This window comes from Halichoerus grypus, chromosome 6 (assembly GCF_964656455.1).
Source record: "Halichoerus grypus chromosome 6, mHalGry1.hap1.1, whole genome shotgun sequence".
In the NCBI taxonomy this organism is placed as follows: domain Eukaryota; kingdom Metazoa; phylum Chordata; class Mammalia; order Carnivora; family Phocidae; genus Halichoerus; species Halichoerus grypus.
In genome coordinates, this window is record NC_135717.1 from 118,912,087 (window position 1) to 118,926,449 (window position 14,363).

At 40.9% G+C, this 14,363-nt stretch overlaps 1 protein-coding gene across 6 annotated transcripts in view; it reads left to right on the forward strand.

Annotated features, from left to right (window-relative positions):
- Positions 1-233: 233 nt before the first annotated feature.
- The window catches only part of EIF4B (eukaryotic translation initiation factor 4B), a 30,272-nt gene continuing 16,142 nt past the window's right edge, over positions 234-14,363 (forward strand). For 3 of the 6 annotated variants that reach the window (XM_036089261.2, XM_036089337.2, XM_036089459.2), the window contains exons 1-4: positions 234-388; positions 8,101-8,238; positions 9,303-9,511; positions 12,492-12,608. In XM_036089261.2, the coding sequence (XP_035945154.1) occupies positions 376-388; positions 8,101-8,238; positions 9,303-9,511; positions 12,492-12,608 (477 nt within the window). In that variant the 5' untranslated portion in view covers positions 234-375. The remainder of the gene's footprint in view (positions 389-8,100; positions 8,239-9,302; positions 9,512-12,491; positions 12,609-14,363) is intronic. The other 3 variants (XM_036089399.2, XM_036089531.2, XM_036089776.2) reach the window with 1 other exon arrangement.

Consider the following 14,363-nt stretch of genomic DNA (forward strand, 5'->3'; position numbering starts at 1 on the left):
CAGCCCACTTCCATTCGGTCCCAGACAACTAGAACCAGCATGCCTAACCCCGCCCCTTCCGCTTACCCCACTGGCAGGAAGTCGGCAGATCGTGAAACCCGCCCCCTCGTCCGCACGTAGCCCTTCGTAAAGCGTGAAGGATTTCGCGACAGCCCAGGCCCCACCCCTTTGGCCACATGTCGCGCAGGTCTTCCCGTCGGACGCCGCGCCACCTCCTCGCGCTGCTTTACGAACCTAGAGCAGCGCCGCCCCGCCTCCTGTCTCTCGCCTCACCTCCCCGCCCCCTCCCAGTTTCGCATCTCCTAGCCCGACGTCCCGCTATAATCACGTGATTGCCTCATCCGGGTCCTTTGCGTTCTCGCTCCCTCTCCCAACATGGCGGCCTCAGGTGAGTGAGCGGCCGAGCGCGGCCAAGGACCAGGCTCATTAGCCACTCTCCGAGCCTGATCCACTGATTCCTTGGAGTCGGGGAGCGGGCGGCACCGCTTTCCTTCGGACTTTGGGGCTGCGGCAGGCTGGCGGCTTGGCCATGTTAGGTTATCGCCTCGGGATGTTTGGGGGGAGGGGAAGGTGTCCTTCCCCTCCCCCTCACACCCTTTTCACCCCGTCAGCGCGAGGTTGGAGCGGGGAGTAATGATGGACTCTGGCTTGAGTTGGAGTGATGAGGAGCAGAAAGATCTCTGGGAGGCGTGAGGCCTTCTCATAGACGTGAAGCACTGTACCCGCGTGGAGGAAGGAAGGAGGCGGTTGGCGCGCGGACGGGTGCACAGTAGACTACGTCTCCCAGGCGCGAGGCCGTTGCGGACGGGAGTGGGGGCAGGGGAATAAAGAGGGGGGGGCAGTTAGAACACGAGCGCGAGTCGGTGGAGGGGCGGGGGAAGGCAACGACGCGCGTGCGCGGTAGGAGAGATGAGGGTAGCGGAGACCGGCGCGCCTTAAAAGCACGCGCGAGGGCCCAGATGGGAAGGTTTTACGCGCATGTGGTGCTTTCCCTTATGTCCTTCCACTTTCTGTTTTTCCCGTTTTAGAGTGTGGCCCGGTCCCTATATTTTTCCAAGTGTAAATGTGATAGGTTTGGAGGTTGAAGCTACTGGAGTTAGGTGGGGGTGGGGAACCCAGTGTGGTGCGCCCACGTGTTGGAGGAGAGAAAGCAAGGGTGGAGACCTAGGTTTCTTCTAGGCTTTTTTTCTTGTTCAATCAGTACCTATTTACTGACCGCAGACTAAGCTAGGCATGGTTCTAGGTGTCGGGGATGGATAAAATGGTGAACAAGACCAGAACCCTTGACAGCTTCCATTTTGGTTTATTTTGATAGCTCCGATAGTAGAGTTAGGTTTTTCCTTTTTTTTTTTTTCTTTTAAGATAACTGCACAACTGGGGAATGCTTTTGAAATAATACTGGTGGATAGAGTTGAGGTTTTTTTAGACGACTTTGGAGTAGGGAATATCAGTGTCGTACAGTCAGCTTGCATTTCTCAAGGACTTGGCAGTGGGCTTTGGAACATTTTCAGCATTCATTTATTTTAGTTTGGGGGATGATAGTTGCTCTGTCATGATCATGCATTCTGCAAAACAGTGCTTGAACCCTTGCTATCTCTGGACACTCATTTCTCACCAAGAATTTATTTCTTCTGTTACGTAAGAGACTAAGAATTATGTATGTTTTTGGAAAACGTTGAAGGAATTGAGGTGCATTTGAACGTAATACCTTTCATTGGTGTAGCACTTGACAGTTGACCCGGCTCTTGTGTGTATGTTGTCTCATTTGATCCTTTTTGAGACAATGTAGGTAGATAGTGGTATCTCCCAGATGAGAAAGATGAAATTATTTTTTTCAAGGTCACATGGCTGCAGGTAGCAGAGCAAGGTCGAAATCTTTGAGACTCCTGACTGTTCTCCATTATCAACTTGGAAATAACAAGGTTGGCTTCCATGTTCTGATCTTGTTCACCATTTTATCCATCCCCGACAGCTAGAACCATGCCTAGCTTAGTTATCATATGTTGGGGATCTACCCAAAAACTTCATCTGAATTAGAGTACTTATTTGGGCTGGATTTGCCATCTTGACGGCTTAGTGCCATAATTGAGCGAAAAGCCTGTATTCCCTTTTCAGTATAACTTGTGGCATTTTTAAGGGTGGAAGACACTTTGGCAGTCTGTGCCCTTCATTTTAGAGAATTGAGTGAAATCTGGACTGGTTAAAGGGATTTGCTTGATGTCCCCTTCTGTTCTTCCACATTTACTCTACCCCCTTTGAACCCCTAATCTCTTTTCTTTAATTTGGTTCCATAAATCTTTTTAGCTTTGTGTAGCATATGTAAGGGACGCTGATAGTATCAGAGTACAGGGTTACATCTGACAGTCTGCCCTCGAGGAATTTGGGATTTATCAAACTTGTTTTCCCACTTTAAATCTTTTCCAATCTCATTGATTTTGTTGAGTGGCCAATATTCCCAGATACGGCTTTGTTAATGAGACTATAAAATTCTTGGTATATTTTCAGTATACTTCATGATGATGCCCAGTGTCTTGTTGAAAGTAGATCTTATATTTTCTCAGTGAAAATACATGATAGAACTTAACAGCCCTCTTGTAAATGAGACCGAAAAATTCTTTGCAGCAATATCAGTATCCAGTTGACCCATTACTGACTTTCAAGATCTGAAAGTGTCCCAGAGCAGACTATTGAACTGCTCTCCTTACTTACAGGGAATCAAATGTGTTTGATATAGGTTAACATTTTTTGAGACAAATGCTTTCAAATTGGAAATAGTGCTTGTATGCACAGAAAGCCTTTCATTTGCATAGCACTTCAAAATGTCATATGTGGCATCTTGTTTAATTATTTTCATAGGGAGAGGACGGTATCCAGTATTTGTTTTCATATAGTGCTGGTCCTTATAGTTTAAAAATAGTTTAAAATAGTTTCATTATAAGCTGTTCACATACAGGTTTCCCCTGCTATCCAAAAGTAGAACATTTTGTAAGCTGAAATGGCATAAAGCAAAGAAGCAATGACTATTAGCTTATAGGGAAATTTTTGGGAGCATTCCCAGACCCCAAAAATAACCTCTCTGGCTTTTCTAATACCTTAGGGCATATCTTGCTAACAAAATAAATCAAGATAAAGTACAGATGCTCACAGGCACAGTTCAAAACTATATGGTGGCTTGATGCTGAGTATAGTTCTTGGGGAATGAGCTTGGACGTGCCACGCGGTTAGAAGTGTGTCTGCCTCTGTGATGGCTCACTGCAAAACAAATGCCTAACACTGTTTTCACTTTTTTCTTTTTTTTGTAAGAGCAAAGATTCTCTCTGGATTTCTTTTGGTTAGGGGAAACAAGTAATAATGTAAGTCTTTCATAAAGGCAAAGTGGCATAATGCAGCCTTTTGAAAAGCAAGGTTTACCTACATTACTATTTTTAAATTCCATCCTCTAGCATATATTTGTTATTCTGGGAGTAGGGTACCCCGATTCAGAAGGCGAAGACTGAAACTCTGAAAATTCAAATACAGATACAAGGAGAGTGTCAAAGTAAAACATAGTGTTTCTAAGTAATGTGGTTGTTAAAATATATGTATTTTTAGGGGCACCTGGGTGGCTCAGTTAAGCACCTGACTCTTGGTTTCGGCTCAGGTCTTGATCTCAGGGTCATGAGAGCGCTGCGTCTGCTTGAGATTCCCCCCGTCCCTCCCCCTGCTCGCTCACATGCGCACACACATTCTCTAAAATAAAAATAAAATCTTTGAAACATACATACTTTTAAACAGCTTTAAGGTCTAATTCACATACCATTTGTGTATGGCTTGACAATATACCCTACCACTTTGTATTCGTCTCAAAACATCCTAGAATGTATTCACTTTTCATGAGGGTGGGGGAAAGAATTAACCTCAGAGTATTGTTTTTAAAAACCAAGTGCATATTTCTTGTCTGTCTTTCTTTCTTTCTTTCTTTCTTTCTTTCTTTTTTTTAAGATTTTATTTATTTGACAGAGCACAAGCAGGGGAAGCAAGAGGGAGAGGGAGAAGCAGGCTCCCCGCTGAGCAGGGAGCCCACCATGGGGCCTGGGATCACCACCTGAGCCGAAGAAAGACGCTTAACCGACTGAGCCACCCAGGCGCCCCCCAAGTGCATATTTCTAATTATGTGTATGTACACTTACAAGTACACGCACCAAAGTCAATTTGAATTTTATAGCTCTTCTCTTACAGAGAAGCTCCAAGTACTTTGTGTAGTGGTCAGCATGATGTGTATTGGGCACTTGATTTATATTTTTTACGTAAATGACCAAATTGAGTGGAAAAAGGTAAGGGGAAGGCAACATGGCCTTTCCCTCCAGTTGTGTCAGTTTGAAGAAGTTGGGTCATGGAACTGAACTGGTGGGTCGAGGTGGTGGAGCGTATGCTGACTTGGTTTTTATTCTCTACTGTAGTACAGTAAAAGTGAGGCTTGTGAACATCATGATATTGCATTGTATGAAATCTCATGGCTTGGCTCTAAAGAGCAGCGTAATTAGTCTAGTTCTAGGCACTCTGGTATAGGTAGACTCATTGCATTTGTACAGTATTGTTTCTTTAAGGAAACATTCGTTGATCATTAATTCATTTTTAATTCTGGAGAATCTGGCAGGATTCACTTCCCAGAAAGAAACGCCTTGCCCCGTTAGAAGTCATTTCTTCCACCACCACCCCCCCATCTGTTTTCCTCCTATTTACCTATTCTGAGCATTTCATATAAACGAAATCATACAATATGTGGACTTTTGTTACTAGCTTCTTTCATTTAGCATTTAGGGGCTAGCATCCCCTTTTGTTTGTCCTTTTATTTATTGATGTGAAACCACTTACACCAGTGGTTCTCAACCATGAGACAATTTGTATCACTCACAGAGGAGTCATTTACAGTGTCTGAAGGCATTTTTGGTTGTCACAGCAGGGTGAAGGTTTTGGTACTGGCTGGAGATACTGTTAAACATCCTACAGTGCACAGGACAGCCCACCACAACAAAGAAATACCCAGCCTAAAATGTCAATGGTGCAGAAGTTGAGAAACTAAATAAGGGTTAAGCTGGTATTAGTTGTAGGAAACCCTGTTTATTAAGGACACAGGTGTTTTGTCTCTTGTTTAAGGACTTTTGTAGACTTAAAGGTTTTTGAAAATGCTATCTTTTAAGCTCTTATTTAACCTATACGAGTATATAAAGAGCTTCACAAGTACCTCGTACTTGTTCAGTAAATTGCAGGAGTAATTAAGGCATACAGAATTTAAAATTTCTGGGATGTGTGTGCGTTTTCCCTTAGTCCATATGGGTTTGGCCTTAAATAATTGAGACACTGTTTGTTACATGAAGTGGTTGGTTTAACTTTTTAACCAATTCACATCAGATTTAAAGAAAATTAAGAGTTGGACCAGTTTGATCGTGTGGCAAGGGATGATAAACCTGGAACATTAAACGGTGCTTTACTTAATCCAGAGAAGACTGTTGAAATCCTAAACATGTAATGGGCCTAATACTAGAGTAGCAAAGGGCGTAGAGGATTTAGATAACATCGTTTCCCAGTTATTCGAGTAAAATAGAGTGGAACAAACACTGGCACCCACTTAAGTTTACTGATTTTACTTTCTAAAGGGCCAGTTAGTTCTTTTAAATCTGTTTATATTTGTACTAAGTCATTGCTGCTGCTAGATTTAAAGAAACATAAGTTACAGATCTTGTGAAAGAATTTTAGCTTGTTTTTAAATGAAGACCAACCATCATCGGTGATTTCTCAGCCAGAGGTTTTTGGAGGGGAGGGCAACAGAATCAGGAGAAAGGGAGATACATGATTTAAAAAGACATTCTGAGCCAAACAGTGCTTTAGTTTTTGTTTTGTTTTGTTTTAGATGATGTTTAGTTTATTATTTTGAAATTTCCAATAACATTAAAGGAGAGGAAGATTTGTTGGTCAAGAGTCAAGGGTTTTAAAAAAAAAAAGTCAAGGGATAAAAGTTGAGAAACCCTGATCTAGAAAGTTGGTATAAGCCAGAATCAGACCAAAGACCGGTTAATTCCAGATTCTGCTCTTTTAGTATTAGATACGTATATAGGACGAAGGGGACAGGGATGCTTTAATCAAATTATTTTTATGTTGAACTTGACCTCATTGTATGGACTGGCCATCAGTTCTATTTTTATTTCCCCAGTAACTAGACATATCAATAATTGGGTATTAGCTGATGATACTAGGTTAAGCCCCATGAGGGTAAGGATCTTTAGCTAGCATCATATTAGTCCCCAATACTTTGAATTAGAGGATGTGGAAAAGATGAAAATAAACCTGTGCACCGTGAGCATTCCACCTCAGAGGCAGGCTTTGTGTCTTATTCACATTTGCTTAGTAAATTTCTTCTCCTAGGTCTTTGCATATAAGCTAGGGGCAATATCGATGCTATAGGACCCAGCCTCTGCATAACTGCTTTCTTTCAAAGCATAGAATAGATCCAAAATATAATCTGGTTAATCAGAAGTGATGCTTTTAGAGCAGGACTGGTAATAAGTCACTTGACAGAATCATGGAAACTACATTCAACACCGTCTTTTCTCCATATTATTGCAGCCACGTTCATCTGGTTAGCTCATTGAGACCATGATGCTTCAGCTTCTTAGTCTGTCCAGAAGGCTGTTCATAACATTCATAGCAAACAGGTCATCTTTATTTCCTGAAAGTTGGGTGTTTTGTTGTTTGTTTAAGGTGGGGGGGGACAGAGGGAAAGAGAGAATACCTGCCGAGTGCGGAGCCCAGAGATGAGGGGGCTCAATCCCACCACCCTGAGATCATGACCTAAGCAGAAATCAGGAGTTGGCCACTTAACGGACTGAGCCACCCAGGCTCCTCCTGAAAGTTGGATTTTAAAAGAAAGGGTCCTGGTGAGAGAGCAGCCTTCAGTTAAACAAATGGTTGCATCATGTTACAAATTCTTAGTCTTCCTGGGTTGAAAATTAGATGAGAATTGGAACATGGAGGAGGAACTCACGGTTATAAAAGCCACAAAACTGGTCTTTGTTACAACAAAGCTGCTTGCTTTTTTTTTTATCATGTAGGGGCTGCTCTCAGGAGCCAGTTTTAGAACTTCAGTTAGTCCTTTCAGCTCTTCTGCAGTAGCTCCTGACTGGTGCGATCTCAGAAAAAGTCCTGAGAACTAGATAGTTAAAGAGCCGAAGTCAGTCCACTAAACAGAGCCATTTGGAAATTTGTAAAGATTTCATAACCGCAGAAAACATTAGAATGTGTTGGTTCTTAGGGGTTTTTTATATTTTTCCTGCAGTACCCTATCTCGTCTTCATATGTGGTGTTTAGGGAATGAGAGAATTTTTTTTTTCCTAGAGGACAAGGAGAGCCAGCTCTGTGTAGAGTCTTATTGTGTGAACACATTCAAATGACAGTAACACAGTTTACTGTGGTTATGATACCCCCCCCTTCTCCCATAGAACTAATAACAAGCTTCTTAGAGGTTGGGGCTCCTGTGGGAAGAGCCCTAGATTTAGTACCCAAAACCCTGGGTTTAATTCTAGCTCTGCTATCTAATATCTTTGTAACTGTAGGATAGTCATTTAACCTCTCTGAGACTTAAGTTTTCTTTTCTGTAAATTGATAGTAATGATTCCTACCTCATGTGGTCATTTTACAAGTATCAAACAATCCTCATAAATGCCAAAAAGAGTATGTTATTAGGGGTAGGAGTTTTGTTTTAGTTCTTTGTATACCAGGAGCAATGGATATAGTCACCTGTCTTAAAAACAAGTAGTTACTAAATTAAAAAATTTCCAATGATACATGATTGAATATAGTAGAAAAAAGGTTGACCCCACCCCAGTCTTAATGTTGAAACTCTTTCTAGACCTTTTCCCATACATAAGCAGTTTATTTTGTCAGTTTTCATTGGGTTTTCTTGCTGTGCCAGTATATTGTACTTTGTCCCTATTTACATCTGTGTAGTATACCATCGTATCCTTTGGTGGCCCTTTATGTTGCTTTCTTTAACAGTAGTGCCCTGTACAACTCTCTAATACCCAAGGAATGATAAATAATCTTTCTTTTGCCTTTTTAAAACAGCAAAAAAGAAGAATAAGAAGGGGAAAACTATCTCCCTAACAGACTTCCTGGCTGAGGATGGAGGGACTGGGGGAGGAAGCACCTATGTCCCCAAACCAGTCAGCTGGGCTGATGAAACAGATGACCTGGAAGGAGATGGTAATTTTTTTTCCCCATCATGCTTGGAGTTTTCGCTCTCTTTGAGGCCAAACCCATTCCATAGTAATGGTTCACACTTGTAATCTGAAAGGAACTTACTCATTTTATAGAACCCTAAGTCTTATATTTGTGTATTTCATAGAATTTTAGGTTTAGGTTGTAAGAGTTTATGATTAGGGACTGAAGGGGTGATTCAGGAGAGCTTAGTACTAATTCTGTCTCTTTTGTTAACAGACTTTTCTCAAGGTATTAATTTAATCCTCATTTTCATTTCAAAAGTTGAGGACTAGATTACTAAAATTCTATGATGTCCTGATGTTACAATGTAATCTATAAGCTGTTTATATTCAGAATCAAGAGAATAATTTGTTCTGGGAGCTATTTTTATGAAGTCATGGATAAACAAAACTGGTCTGAGGAATGGGACAGAATTGAGTTGTGTTGATTTTGTTTCATTTTTAAGAGGAGAATAAACCATGAAGAAAACACTTTGTCCACCCAAAAAGTTAGGAATATGAGAGTTGTCAACAATGTTTAAATAGATTTGGACTGAGGGTTCGAGTCCTGCCTCTCCTAGGATTATCATCTACTCTTCTGCCATCTTTGTGATCTTAGGCAAGTTATTGAATCTTCTGAAATCTGAGTTTCCGTTTCCGTAGAATGGGAACAACCTCACAGCGTTATTAAAAAGATAAGATGGGATATAATGAATATAAAATACCTGGCTCATCGTAACATTCAATAAACAGTTGATACTTTCTTTTTCTTTGATGCATAAGGAATAAGAGTTACTATACTGTTAACAAAAGCCTGGGCCTTTAAAGGCCTTAAAATACTTAGAAACCAAGAGACAGTGAATACTGAGTCTTTTTGCAGTGCTAACCTGATTCTGACATTTCAGAAGCACTGTCTCTTTGTAAAGTGCCCTTATTTTAGTGCCTTTTTATCTGTTTCTTTCCTGATACAACTTATTTAATCCTTGGCACTTAGCATGAGTCCACTTATTCTACAACAGCAGTAAGGGAAGTTTGCTGTAATTCCTTCTGTTCACTTTCCTATCCTAGTTTCAACCACTTGGCACAGTAATGATGACGACGTGTACAGGGCACCTCCAATTGACCGTTCTATCCTGCCCACTGCTCCACGGGCTGCTCGGGAACCCAATATCGACCGGAGCCGTCTTCCGAAATCGCCACCCTATACTGCTTTTCTAGGGAACCTGCCCTATGATGTGACAGAAGAATCCATTAAGGAATTCTTTAGAGGATTAAATGTAAGTGTAAAGGTTTAAGGCAATTAACTCGATGTGGAGAGTAACATATTGGTTGTGACTGACTATCCCTGAATTTGTAAGCTGGGAAAGATTCTCAGATTGTGTCTAGACTTGGAAGAAATGGGTATATAATTAATTAAGTGGCATTTAGGCCCTTTGAGAATGTTCTCGTCCCACACCAATCAGATGGTCTTTATTTTTATTTACTTACTTATTTTTTAAGATTTTACCTATTTATTTGTCAGAGCACACAAGCAGGGCGAGCGGCAGGCAGAGGGAGAAACAGTCTCCCCAGTGAGCAGGGAGCCCGACTCGGGACTCCTCACTGGACCCTCGGATCACAACCCAAGCTGAAGGCAGACTTAACCAACTGAGCCACCCAGGTGTCCCACCAATCCGATAGTCTTAACGCTGTATTGATGCAGAAAGAATCTCTCAAAAACCTAGACCTCTTCTCATTAAGAATCTTAAAAGTGATATTCCCGGGAGCACCTGCCTGGCTCAGTCAGTGGAGCATGCGACTCTTGATCTCGGGGTCATGAATTTGAGCCCTACATTGGGCATATAGATTACTCAAAAAAAAAAAAAACAAAAAAACACCCAGTTAGGTTGTAAGGCAGAAAGTTTCTCTGAACTCATTCTGTTAATGACACTCAGGCTTATATCAGAATCACTTTTTAATTTTATATCTGAATACCTTTAACTGGAAGATGTATAATTTATATTAACAAGAGTGTGCTAAAATTTATTACAGGTTCTGTGAGCCTGGTGCCACATATAGTGGAATTCACAGTGTTTATAGGCATGCTTAAAAAGCTTAAGGGAGAGGCACCTGGGTGGCTCAGTCGTTAAGCAAGCCTGCTTCTCCCTCTGCCTGCCGCTCCCCCTACTTGTGCTTGCTGTCTGTCAAATAAATAAAACCTTTAAAAAAAAATAAAAATACTTAGGACGCTGGCTGGTTCAGTAGGGCATGCAACTCTTGATCTCAGAATTGTAAGTTCAATCCCCACACTGGGGGGTAGAGATTATTTAAAAAATAAAATCTTTTTCTTTTTTTTCTTTCTTTTTTTTTAAGATTTTATTTATTTATTTGACAGAGAGACAGCGAGAGAGGGAACACAAGCAGGGGGAGTGGGAGAGGGAGAAGCAGGCTTCACGCGGAGCAGGGAGCCTGACGCGGGGCTCGACCCTGGGATCATGACCTGAGCTGAAGGCAGACGCTTAACGACTGAGCCACCCAGGCGCCCCAAAAAATAAAATCTTTAAAGAAAGAAGGATACTAGGACTTAAAATCAGAATGAGTCACAATTTCCAGTTCTGTTGGGTTTTTCTTCAGAATCTTTGCTAATGTGAACACATTAAAAAGTACATTTCCTTGGGGCGCCCAGCTGGCTCAGTCAGTAGAGTATGCAACTCTTGATCTCAGGGTGATGAGTTTGAGTACCACGTTGGGGGTAGAGTTCACCTTTTTTTCCCCCCCCTCTCTTTAAAAAAGTTTCCTTTAAAGATCTGCTGTCTCCTTCACTCTTACTTTGTTTTTTGACTTCCTTCCTAGATCCTGTTCTCTGCACTGGGCCACCAACTTCTATGGGTGGCTTTTCTGGTGTTGTTAAAATCTTTAGGAAAAAAAAAAGTCACATGCTCTACGACTGAGCGAGCCAGGCACCCCACGATGTGATTATTTTTTGAAAGCCACCTATAAATCTCCTCTCTGTACAAATACGTAGTACAACTAGAAGGCTGACCTGTTTTTGATTTCACTTTCTTGGCCTCTTCTGTAGAGTGTTGAATAACCTCGGGCCCATTCAGGCTTTTCACTGTTACTGCTCTAGATTTGGTCTGGAACTACTTCTCCCTTTCATACTTTCTTCTTTTTCCTTCTATATTCAAGAGGTGAGTTAAACTAGAATTTAAAAGAGGCTATAAGAAAATCTATATCTCAGGAGCCAGAGTTAAAGTATCAAATCAGTGCTGCAGAAGAATATAACTTGAATACATACAAAATACTGAAGAAATGAAGTAAAAGGGTAAGAAAACATATGGAAGCCATCAAAAAGGTGGCCAGAAAATAGTTAAAAGTATATGGAAATGGTTCTAAAATTGGAAGTGAAGAGTATATACCCTGTTATAAATAATAAATACAGTTTAGTGCCAGGGAAAGTTTTTTATGAAACTTGAAAGGAAGGAATCCTGCAAACCTACAATTAGAGAACACAAGGTAATCTCAAAACCAGATTAATGTAAATTTTTTCTGTACTTTAAGAGTACAAAATTCAGCAGTTCGCCATCTTGGAATTCAACAGAGGAGGGCAATGTGACAGGGGTTTACAATCCAGTGTTTGATTCAGCCAAGCTATTGTTAATATATGAAGATAGTAACATTTCTCAGGTAGGGTCTCCAGAAAGTACACTGCCTAGAAAACTGGCAAAAACTGAACTGAATTTCTGAAATAGAACTGGAAATATGTATTAAAACCAACTACAATATAGGCATAAAGAGATGACTAAACAGTTGATCTTTACTGAAAAACAACTAAAAACTACACTTTTGTAGAATGAGGCAAAAGTCAGGGATGCAAGAACTACCCTGAACTCATGTGGGTTTTTTTTGTTTTTTGGGTTTTTTTAAGGGTTAAATTCATATTGTTCAAACTGGAAAGGTTTAATAGCATACAGTGAAGTCTCTCTTCTATCCCTTTGCACCAGTTTTCCTTCTGGAGACAACCAGGTTCTTGTGGTTTGTTTTTTGTTTGTTTGTTTTAAGTAGGCTCTAGGCCCAGCATGGAGCCCATTGCGGGGCTTGAACTCACGACCCTGAGATAAGAGTCAGATGCTTTACCAGCTGAGCCACCCAGACACCTCAGTTCTTGTGTATTCTTCAGAGAAATTCACTGCATATGCACTGGTTGGGGAGGGGAGGCGGGGAAAGACAAATGAACAAGAACACTCAATAGGGAAATATGTTTCTTTACTCCTTCAGATCAGTGCAGTGCGTTTACCACGTGAACCCAGCAATCCAGAGAGGTTGAAAGGTTTTGGTTATGCTGAGTTTGAGGACCTGGATTCTTTGCTCAGTGCCCTGAGCCTCAACGAAGAGGTAAAGAAAAGAAAAGAAGGTGGGGACTTTGAGGGGTGGGAGCTAACCAGTCTTATGTTTATCAATATATTTTTGGTTGGGTCAGTAGCTATTTCAAAGATTGTCATATCTACAAAGAAAAGTACAGTGTAACACTTAACATTCAACCTCTAGCAAGTCGCATTTTGCTTGAGCAAATTCAACAGGCTCCAATTACTCATGGAGGTACTTAGGTGGAAAATAATGGAAGAAAGCCACCACACCAAGACTTCAATAGAAGCTCTCCTTCATACTCTCATGGCTTTGCTTTTTAAAATAATCTGACCAGATCAAAGCAAATAGGAAAATGATGTTAATTAATGTTAAAGGTATTATCTGGTATTATCTGGTTTTCAGGGAAGTTAATGGTGTTTCTGGTAATTTTAAGAGAGTTTAGAAATGTTTTTCAGTTGGATGTCATTTGTAATACATGTTCGTAGGAATTTCTTACAGGAAAATGACAGTAAACGTTCAGTGCTTCTGCTTTTTAATGTTGCCCATAGATGTTCTGTCCAGACACATTAGAGATTTAGTAGGGAGAGGAGATTGAGCTGTTAATACATGAGGGGGATATGAGTATTAAATCTAACTATAATTAGTTATTTGAGTGATTTGTGCCATGCAGTGATCCTTAAGCTAGCCCAAGCAGGGTATTTGAAGCATTTAGCTACCTGTTAGTAATGGAAGTTTCTAGTATAGGACCTGCTTTTGCTTTTTTTTGTTGTTTTTTTTTTTTTAATCTCTAGTGACTAAAACGAATTCTATCTGGGAAGGAAAGGGGCTCTTTTTTCTCTCTTTTTTTTTTTTTTTTAAGATTTTATTTATTTGCGAGAGAGACAATGAGAGACAGAGAGCATGAGAGGGAGGAGGGTCAGAGGGAGAAGCAGACTCCCTGCTGAGCAGGGAGCCTGATGTGGGACTCGATCCTGGGACTCCAGGATCATGACCTGAGCCGAAGGCAGTCGCTTAACCAACTGAGCCACCCAGGCGCCCCTTTTTTTCTCTTTTTAATTCCAGAACCCCCTTACTGTTTCTTGAGAAGGCAATTTCCAGTGCCATTTGTGCCATAATTCTATGGTCCAAATCTGCCATTTGACACAACTGAAATCAATATACTTCTTAAAATACTCCTCCTTTCTCATAATTGAGTACCACCATGATACTCTGAAGTAAATGTCAAAAATTAAATATATGAAAAGCTTAAAGTTGTTCCAAAGTTTTTTTCCTCAGATCAATTTTAAAAAGGTTTTATTAACCTGACTAATTCTTAACTTCTCAGTCTGGATAAAGGAAAGAATACCATACAGTTTTATTATCTGAAGTTTGCTGAATTATCTATTATGTAAAATGCTGTCATGGTCCAGACTTAGGAGTTACTTTGTTTCTAGAGATTTCATCATAGTAGTTTTTTGTTTTTTGTTGTTTTTTTAAGGATTTTATTTATTTGACAGAGAGAGACACAGCGAGAGAGGGAACACAAGCAAGGGGAGTGGGAGAGGGAGAAGCAGGCTTCCCGCTGAGCAGGGAGCCCGATGCGGGGCTCGATCCCACGCCCTGGGATGATGACCTGAGCTGAAGGCAGACGCTTAACGACTGGGCCACCCAGGCGCCCTCATCATAGTGGTTTTTAATGTAATTCTGGATGTTTTCAACTAAAATTCACTGTTACCCTTCTTCAACTGTAGATTCTACTGTGCAATGAGGAAAAATCAGCAGTAGAATTAATTGGGTTCAAAG